Here is a 9,564-nt window from a genome sequence, read left to right as displayed (position 1 = left end):
TGGTGTGTTACAGTAGATCATCGTGGCTCCGATCTAAATCAGGGGTTTTCCCCGACTGGAAGCTTAAGGCAGCCTGTTGAATGTGACAGGTAGCCAATCAGAAAGCGCGGATTCTCCTCCATGCTTTCTGAGGGGAAATTATGAGGGGAATCCCAAACAGCTGACACGGTGCAGATGATATGTGGAAACATTAATGTTTATTCAACATTTCATGCAAAGAATATAGAAATGACCAGAGGAGGAGTTGGAGCCAAATTGCTACCGCAGTTGATAAACCCGGTAACTTTTCAGTTGTTCTTCGTTAACGTGACATAAATAGGTTATAATGATTTTCATTCAGTCAGGAGTTTACGCTGACTCTAGCCACATGCATCACAGGTAGATTGTAGTAAAGCATTGATTAATGCCTGGTTTTAAAATTAGTTAACTGGACTTGTAGCCATTATTTTGTGCCCAGGTGGCTGGACACCACACGGCACGACAAACCCGATCGAACCGTTACACCTAGGATTTCTGTCAGGTTTTGAAAATGGGCCGACAATTTGCCAAAAACTTGTGTAGTGAGCGCTAGACATTGTACTAAGAAACAGCACCAGAGTTGAGCCTTTTTTCATTCAGTGTCATCAACAGAAAAAAAAAAAAAAAAGGCAGGAAGAGACGATAAAGCCGATAATTAAAATGAGGTCGATAGGTTTAATTTATCGTGCGATTAATTGATTTATCGTTTATCGCGACAGGCCTACTTGTAAAAGCATTCAAACCCCTTAAACTTTTTCACATTGTGTCACATTAAAACCAGACAGCTCAGCGTGTTTTATTGGAAATCCAGATGAAAGAGCAACCTAAAGTAATGCGTAATTATGAGGTGGATAACATTTTTTACATGGCTTTCAGAATGTTTCACAGCTAAAAACACGCAGACTTGTATTCAGACCCCTTTTACTCAGGTACGTTTAAATAAAACCTTGTGCATTTACCTCTAGAAGTCATAGAGTGAATTATTTTAGATCTTTGGATACAGACTCACCTGACAGTGGGCAGCCCAGGTGGGAGAAATTGTCAATACAATTTTAATTCTATGGAAAAGTACAGCTGTCATCCTCACTTTGAAGCATGGTGGTGGCAGCGCCATCCTGTGTTAATGTTTTTTTTTCTTTTTTCTAATTTTGTCGCAACAAATGCTTAGAAGTTCTTTTCATCTTATAGTTATAGTTAACTAACAACAGGATGTGCTGAGATTCATGATTCTTAGTTGGATTGATGGCAAACACTTCAGTCTACCTAACTTACTCAGCAGTGTCTTTCCTTATATTATATATTAAACCAGTTATTTTTAATGCAGGAAATCCTACTTGTGCGATTCTACAAGAATCAGCAGACACGACAATCACTCCTGAAGTAAAAAACGAACAATCCACATTTGCGGAGGCCCACAGTGACACGGAGGCGGAGGAAAAACAGGTGGAGACGTCGCTGATGGAGGCCACGGCGGCAGCTGGAAGAGACGACACGGAAAATGGTGGCGAAGAGGAGGAGGAGGAGAAGAAGAAGGAGAACCTGCCCGAGGAGAGCCTGAAGATGGCGAGCTGGGTGGAGGTGAGCGACGAGAGGTCGCGGGCCGAGGAGCAGAGCGAGGCGGACACGAGGGCCGGCGCGGAGGGCCGGGAGCCGCTGGAGGCGGAGGGGAGGAGCACGGCGGAGGCGGAGAAGGAGCAGACGCGCTCGGTGGAGGCGGAGCTGGCCGTGATGGAGGAGAAGTGGAGGGAGCAGTGCGTGATCAACGACACGCTAAAGCAGCGGCTGGCTGACGAGGAGGGACGATTCAGAGTGAGACAGGAGCACACAGCATCGCTCTTATTTTCTTTCCGTTTGTCTCAAATAGTTCAGGTTATTAATGCAGCAGCAAATCCAAACAGATATTTGAAAACAAACTGGTACATATGTGGTAACCTGCAATCTAATTCATACCAAACTCTTCCAATGTAATCAAACAATCCAGAGTGAATTGGTAAACTAACTGAGTCGAGTTGTTGACTTTGTGTTACATCATAATTGCTTCCCAGAAAACAAGAAAGTCCCAAATAACCAGACCAGGAGTCTGAAAACTTTACCATCGTAGAAGCCACAGTTGCCTCGAGTTCAGCTAATTAAGAATTGTTTGGAGTTGAAAATGTTACCGTATTATCCGCACTATAAGGCACACTTTCAATGAATGGCCTATTTTAAAACTTTTTTCATATATAAGGCGCATAGAAGAGACGTTACAGTTAGGGTTGCCACCCATCCCTTAATATACGGAACTGTTCCGTACTCTACAAATGTGGATGTGTAATAATAAAGAATTGGTCCCTGAGTACTTTATATAGTAGGCTGCCCCAGTCATTGTTTCACTCACGGTGTTGGTGTTGCAATATCGTGCCCAACTGCTTTCTGGGTAACTCAGACCAGCCGACACATTGCCGCAGCAGTCTCTGTCTCTCTTCCCCCGCGCCCCTCTCCACCCCCCGGCTTTAAATGTATAGGGGCTGGTCCCTTGGTAACCCTAGTTGAAGCGCCCCGGATGAATGTCTAAAGCCACTTTGTTGACATAGAGAATGTCAACAAAACAGTCCGACTCCGGTCGGCGAGGAGAGCCTTCCTTGACTGGGCCAGGGCGTGGTCGGACGATGGTCACCCTTCTCCGTTCGCGCACAGCATGTTTGTGGAGAACGTGGTGCTAAATGACCTGCAGACGACCTGATTCTAGACAGTAGGTAGGTAGGTCAGTCAAACTATATTAACAAACCAACGTTCTGACAACTATCCCAGCATGCACCGCGGGCTTCTTCTTCTACGGGCGAAAATGAAGTCGGCGGCTGCTTACCGTAGTTGCTAGATCTGTTGTGGCTCAGTATTGGTCCATATATAAGGCGCACCGGATTATAAGGCCCACTGTCGGCTTTTGGGGAAATTGAAGGTTTTTAGGTGCGCCTTATAGTGCGGAAAATACGGTTACAAGACCTTTTAAAGAAATGGCAACTTAAATTTTTTAATGAAGTCTACTTTAGGAAAATTTTGAATATCCCCATTTTTGTTTTTAGATTTTACAATAAAGAAAGACACAAAACCTTTGCAGAAAAGAAGATGGATATGTTTCTCTCTGTGGGACGTTGAAACTTATTGAAAATGGGGGGGGGAAGTAATTAAGAAAAAAATCGTTTTAGATCTATTTTTTGTCATCACTTTATGATGACAAAAAATAGATCTAAAACGATACAACTGGTATTTTTAGTGCCATGTCATAAAAAACCTATTTCTTACATGAATTTAAATTTATAATTAAAAGAGTTGATTTTATATAATTTTAACCCAGCATTAAGTTATTTAAAAAAAAAAGATTAACTTGAAAAGTAAAGTGTAAATAAGAAAAAGGATCCAAGATGGATTTGTTTGGCTTACCAATTGTTATACAGCTGGCAATTATTTCATAAACTTTTATGTTATTATTTTTCTGAACTGAATAATTTATTGAATTCAATGATTTTTCAACATCTTTTCTTTGAGATTATACCGCCGCAGTGACAGATGAATTTATTTTGAGGTCTTCCAACACATTTCAGCGTTTCTAACTAATGTGAACAAGGTGGCTTTCCTTCATCTTTGCTTCATGGTTTTATACATCTAAACGATTTTGAAAATATAAATGTCTCATCCTTTTTGCACTTTAATCCCGGTCCTTGCTTTTGCACTAGTTTGCGCGCCGCGCTTGCAGATTATCGAACGGTGGGCTCCCTTCTCTTTCATCTGACTGGCACTTACTCTTGGTGAGTGAGTGTGTGTTTATCCAGGCGGTAAATACAGCTCTCCCTTCACTTTGATATAGTTCCTTTGCTGAGGTGGCCCAGGGCCCCGGGTTGTTCTTAATGGCCCCCGGAGTCCGAAAAGAGAGAGAGAGAGCAGAAGAGACGGTCCGCCGCAGAATGCTGTGCTTTACGGCTGTTTACATGAGTCAGCCAGAGGATGGAGACAAGGGGGAGAGGAATACACAGAGAGACGAAGAGACACACGTGTGGGGGTGATACGCCGTAAATTCAAGAAAGGAGGGCAGAACGAGAAAGGACAAAAGGAGATGAAAGAGAATTTAAAGGGAGGAGTCAAAGAAGCAGACAGAATTTAAGGGTGATGAAATCAGGACAGACAGATAGACACAAGGCAGAAAGAAGAGCCATGAAAGCAGCAACGGGTGGGGATGGGAGGTCGGCGGATGATCTGAGACCTTTGAAATGGGGTGAAATAAGAGGAGAGCAAGCAGCAGGCGATGTAAGCTATCCCACAGGGTCGGTTCTGTTAGAAAGTGAGGGATTTACGACGATCCCCCTGACCCGCTTCCATCTTCCCCGGAGCGCAGATCTGCTTTCTTTGGCCGTACTTGTGGGTTTTCACAGTGGGGCCCCAACGCACTTGACAACGCTCCAGGGTAAACACGAGACGAATGTTATGCGCTCTTGCTCACCTGCGGCTGGCACGCGGATGTTCTCGCTCAGCGGTTGACACAAACTGGAAGCGTGACAAGATGATCTTATCTGGCAGAAAGCGTTCCTGCCAGGAATTTTATTCAGCATTCAGAACATTCAAAGAATGCCTTAGTAGTCATCACTGGATGGTGTCGTTTTTGTGGTGACCTTGACGTGATTTTTACCGTGTCTGTCTGTCTGTGTGTGTGTGCTGTTGCTAGGTGCAGATGGCGGAGCGAGCCATCGAGGTGTCCGAGCTGAAACAGAACCTTGCCCAGGCTCTCAAAGACAAGGAGCAGCTGCAGGAGGTAAAACGGCACCAGGACGAACCAGTGTGTTGGTCCTGTTTAGTTCTGAGCTGCTATCGGTTCTTCTTCTGGTTTTCAACTTTTGCATTTTGTCACATAGCAACAAACGGCAAACTGCAATAGATAATATCAAGAGTTTATGTCACACACAAACTCAAAGTAAACTCAAACTCACTCAGATCAGACGGAAAGCTTGTCTTAGGATCAGTTTTCAAGTCTGGCAACTGATTTTTAATGTGATTTAGATTTGGACTCCCACTTAGCCATTTTAAAACATGATCACACTTTAACCTAAACCGTTCCATCTCAGCTCTGGCTGCATGTTGAGGGGTTTTGTCTGGGTATTCGTCATTTGCCCCCCTTCACACTTTGTAGTTTCGTTTTTTTGTACTTTTCTGGTACAAAATTGAGCTTTCTTTATGTCTTACCGACTTTGACGATGAACAGTTAAAAGTAGAGGTGTAAGGGCTGGGTGCAAAATCGATTTGATATACCAATTGAACCAACCGAAAAAACATACAAAAATTTAATTTCAAGAGGGAATCTGAAACTATTATTGATTTTTACCATAGTGCTATCGAACCAATACTCATACCGACTTGGTATCAATATTAACAATATTTTGGATCGATCGGCATCTGTACTTTAAAGTAATTGTCTAGAATCGGCTCTTTTTTTTTTTCTCCATCTGGGTTTGTATTCAGTCATATTTTGTAAATGTCAACAGGCCTAAAGCGGATAGAAGTTTTCAGGTAATTATGGACAATTTCAAAACTTTACACATTAGATTTACGACTGTCTTCTCAATTCATGGCAATACTACACAATAAAATGGCACACATAATGTTGGTACAGACTAGCGAATAGATATATTGACCTGTTGCTAGGTAACCCTTCGCTACCATCTCAAGTCTTTTGCTGTCTTTAACAGTTTTTTTTTTTTTTCCCATCTCTCCCATGCCCATAGCATGATGCTGCTGCTCTCGCCGTGCATTAAATTGACATGGGCTATCTAGTAAAATTATCTCTTTCAATCGCGACAATTTTTGTGCTTCGTCCGATTTTTTCCTCTTCTGATCCCCTCTTGCTCCTCCCCTTCAAACCTCGCCACCCTTCCACTAATTTATACAGCTACTCCTGCCTCTTTCGCCCGCCGGTACAGTGCCATTAGACAGTGCAAATGCCACGTTACGTGTCTGTTTCACCTTCCCAACCCTGGTTTAAATGTTAAACTTGATAGCAGCGCACTAATGAAGTCATCAGGAGAGGAGGTCAGGGAGGATTTTTTAAAAAGCAAAGGAAGGGAGGAGGCGCTGGATGGCAGCGAGAGCCAGAGCAGAGAAAGGAGCCAGACTGTGACACCCATTACAGTAATGAGTAGGGTACTAATGCTCCTGCTTCAGATATGATCACAAAGGGCAAAAACAGTGTTTAGGGAAAGTGAACTATAAATTCAAAGTGTATCTGTTTCTTCTATTTTTTTTTTCTTCCTTATAACCAAAAGCTAAAAATGGGCTTCGATCAGGCTTCTGTTTATGTGATGTTTTATGTATAAACCTTGCAAAAAAAGAGACGAAATGAAATGTGGACAACTAAGAGAAAACTGTCAAGTAAATGGAATAAATTTTCTTTACTGCTGACAATTTAAAACGCATAATAAAGAAACTTTTCTACATGCTGCCAGATTACAACTAGACTGTTTTTTTTTGTTTTTGTTTTTTTTATTGGGATTTTATGTGACAGACCAACATGAAGCAGTGGAGAACTGTGAAATGAAGGGAAAGTGATGCGTGGTTCTTAGTCCTGTTTTGAATAATAAATATTTTAAAAGGGTTACTTTGATACAGCCTAACACAGTTACACTCGCAATCACGCATGCAGTCTTGCATACTAGAGCAAATTTTACCGGACAATAAATTGTCTCAGTATTTATTGCGATAAACAATAATATTGTTGCCTGGAGACCTTTTTCAAGAAATATAGTCAAAATGGCGTAATGATGCAAGACCAATGAACTTTAATTTTATAAAGAACACTTTAAATGTCTGAAATAAAAAACAACAACCAAAAACAAATGAAATAAAAAACACTTATAAACCTTTAATAAAATGGATTATGGTGTCTCAGAGAGCCAGGGGTGTCCAAAGTGTGGTCCGAGGGCCTGTTGTGGCCCCTGCCTGCAATTCAAGAATGCTACCATTTTGATTTTTTTTTTTTTTTTTGGGGGGGGGGGGTTTGTAGAATGTGAATTTCACTGACGAATGTAATTCTTCTGTAACAGAAACTGCGAGGCACAAAGTGATTTTCTTTTAACAGCCTTGCGTTCTTTTCATTTTAATTTCATAGTAAGTAGGGCTATAAACGTCCATCAACTTTTTGCACAAAAATAAGACTAGAGCACATTAATTCACTTATTAAACTTTGATAAAAGAATGTTGTTTTTTTTTGCTGTTTTTTTTTTTAAAGAAAGTTCACACTTTTTCTTGCTGGGAATAGACTACAAGATTTAAACCAGATTGGGGGGAAAAAATACAGTATATGTTAGGAAACTGTCCACTGTTATCAAAGCAAAAAATTATCACTTTGATTCTTTAATATATTGCTGAGAAGATAAAAAAAAAAAATCTCAACAAAATTATTTTGCATTTTAAGTTGGAAAGATAGTTTGCTGTAAAACAAAATTGCCCTTCATAATTAATCATCAGAATGAAAATTGAACTGATTTTAATTTATCATGCAATTAATTTATTAATTGATTAATTGCTTATTGCAACAGGCTTAGTGTTGCACCGATATGCAGATAGGTATACAACTTGGTGCTAAGTGCTTTCCCCAGTGACAAATCAGTGTGTAGCAGGAGGGAGTTGGAATCTAACAAACAAGTTTCAGATTGCAAGCTGCGGTAACTCTTCTTCCCGTTGAGCCACAGTTTCCCTCACTGCCTGTATGATCTCTCCTGGCCAGGAACTCCAGCTTTACAAATCCAGACAGAGGGAGCTGGAGGCCAGCGTCCAGGGGGCCGAGGCCAAGCAGCCCATGGTGCTCCGCTACCCTCTCCCCTACCCGCAGGACCCCTCCCCACCACCGCTCGTCCCACAGAGGCCTGCGGAGCTGCAGTACGGCAATCCTTACTCCACCGACACATCTAAAGGCAAGACAGAGGGAAACTTCTGCACCTCCTCCGCCTTCCACTGAGGAAGCTGCTGCTTGGACTATAACGCCTCCATTTTCTCCCACAACGTAGACCAGGCGGACGTCGTCTTGTCCCCTGAGCACCTTTCCCGTCCTCCACCCGAAGCGCCGCTGTGCACCGCTCCCTGCGCACCTCCGGCGTCTCCGCCCAGCCCCGGTCCCGGAGCCCCAGGCTGGGACCAGGAGGTGGTCTGCATCCAGCCGTCCCGCAGCACCACTCCCCCAGAGAACATGGAGACTCCAGCAGAGGAGGCGCAAAATGTAAGAGGTTTCCAACTTGGGGTTTGTATCTCTAACGCAGTATATTTTTCATGGCAACAAGCTTAAAGCACATCATATCTCACCGCGTTAATTTCAGCTACATGAATGTTTAATGTCCAGCCTTTGCCCTCCCGTCGTAATTCCGCTGCCCGTCTCTGTTTCTGGAGGGCTTCTCCATCGCTCACCGAGGGGAAAATACAGCCCGCTCTTAAAAAGCACAGCACTAAGTTCATTTGCATTAAGCCGTAATTAATGTCGGTCCCAAAGAGCTTAGGAGAAAGATTAATGAAGAGAGCCTGGACCTCGTTTTAAATGTGCCACCATTTCTTTTTGTGTGTGTGTGTGTGTGTGTTGAAGGTGTGTGACAGAGCTCAGAAGCCGTGTGACCATCAGTCCAGCAGACGCAGTGAAGTGAGGAGCAGCTTTTGCTTTGACTCAAGGTAACAAAAACACGGTAAAGGAAGAAAAGAGGAACACTGACGATAATAATAATAAATGTACTTTGGTAAAAGTACCACACTAGCATTTTTACTTGAGTAAAAGTAAGTATTTGCATTTAACAATACTTCAAATATTGAAAGCAAAAGTACTTGTTGAGTGTATTTCATAATCCAATGTTCGAGAGTATTATTATGTGTGCCTGCTGTATGTATGTTTCCTTTAATACATCTATAATGTTGGGCCATTTCAATGAACAATCATGTAGATAATGCGTGCTTTTATTTTCTTTACCCTCTGTGACACAGAGTTTACACTTGGACTTGTGATTATGTGTGTCAGAATTTCAAGGATGACCTACAGAGTTAAATGCCATTATGCAAAATAAAAAAAGAGGAATGATTATACCTTTGAAAGTTTTTATTTCACCACAAAGCAAAACCAATGTCTTGTTTAAACTGCAGTAAACACATTCGAGTAAATCATATTTAAATTTTCTGACACCGTTTTCTAAACTGGGACACGAGAGTCACTTTTTGAACCTGCTGACTCAAATAAGTCATTGATTTCTTTCATACTAACAAACAAATAATAAATAAATCGCGTTGTGACGTGACTGTAACGTGTAGCGCAACGCATTATAGAAATGTAGCACGGTAAAAATTACCCATGATTGAATCTACTGAAAGAGGCAGTATTATGTGTTTTCCAGGCACACAGCATCATTTTATAGCATAACCAAGTAATTATTTAAAATTTTACTAATTTAATGCCTTGAAATTGAGCCACCATTGGGGGGGGGGGGGGGTGCTTGTTTGTCAACCAAAGGTTAAAAATTGCCTTTCACAGGGGGAAAGAGGAGAAAAAAGCCC

At 42.0% G+C, this 9,564-nt stretch overlaps 1 protein-coding gene across 5 annotated transcripts in view; it reads left to right on the top strand.

The window, feature by feature from the left end:
- The window catches only part of tax1bp1a (Tax1 (human T-cell leukemia virus type I) binding protein 1a), a 35,418-nt gene that overhangs the window by 20,831 nt on the left and 5,023 nt on the right, over positions 1-9,564 (top strand). For all 5 annotated transcript variants that reach the window (XR_001424541.1, XM_015028982.1, XM_015028984.1 and 2 more), the window contains 5 exons: positions 1,343-1,827; positions 4,715-4,801; positions 7,766-7,952; positions 8,046-8,254; positions 8,612-8,694. Coding sequence is in view for 4 of the 5 variants with exons in the window: in XM_015028982.1 (XP_014884468.1) it covers positions 1,343-1,827; positions 4,715-4,801; positions 7,766-7,952; positions 8,046-8,254; positions 8,612-8,694 (1,051 nt within the window). In the remaining variant the exon portion in view is untranslated. The remainder of the gene's footprint in view (positions 1-1,342; positions 1,828-4,714; positions 4,802-7,765; positions 7,953-8,045; positions 8,255-8,611; positions 8,695-9,564) is intronic.

Source organism: Poecilia latipinna, unplaced genomic scaffold (assembly GCF_001443285.1).
Source record: "Poecilia latipinna isolate Pla-1442-1.1 unplaced genomic scaffold, P_latipinna-1.0 Scaffold141, whole genome shotgun sequence".
Classification (NCBI taxonomy): domain Eukaryota; kingdom Metazoa; phylum Chordata; class Actinopteri; order Cyprinodontiformes; family Poeciliidae; genus Poecilia; species Poecilia latipinna.
Note: the sequence above shows the minus strand (reverse complement) of the source record. Positions and strands in the feature narration are given on the sequence as shown.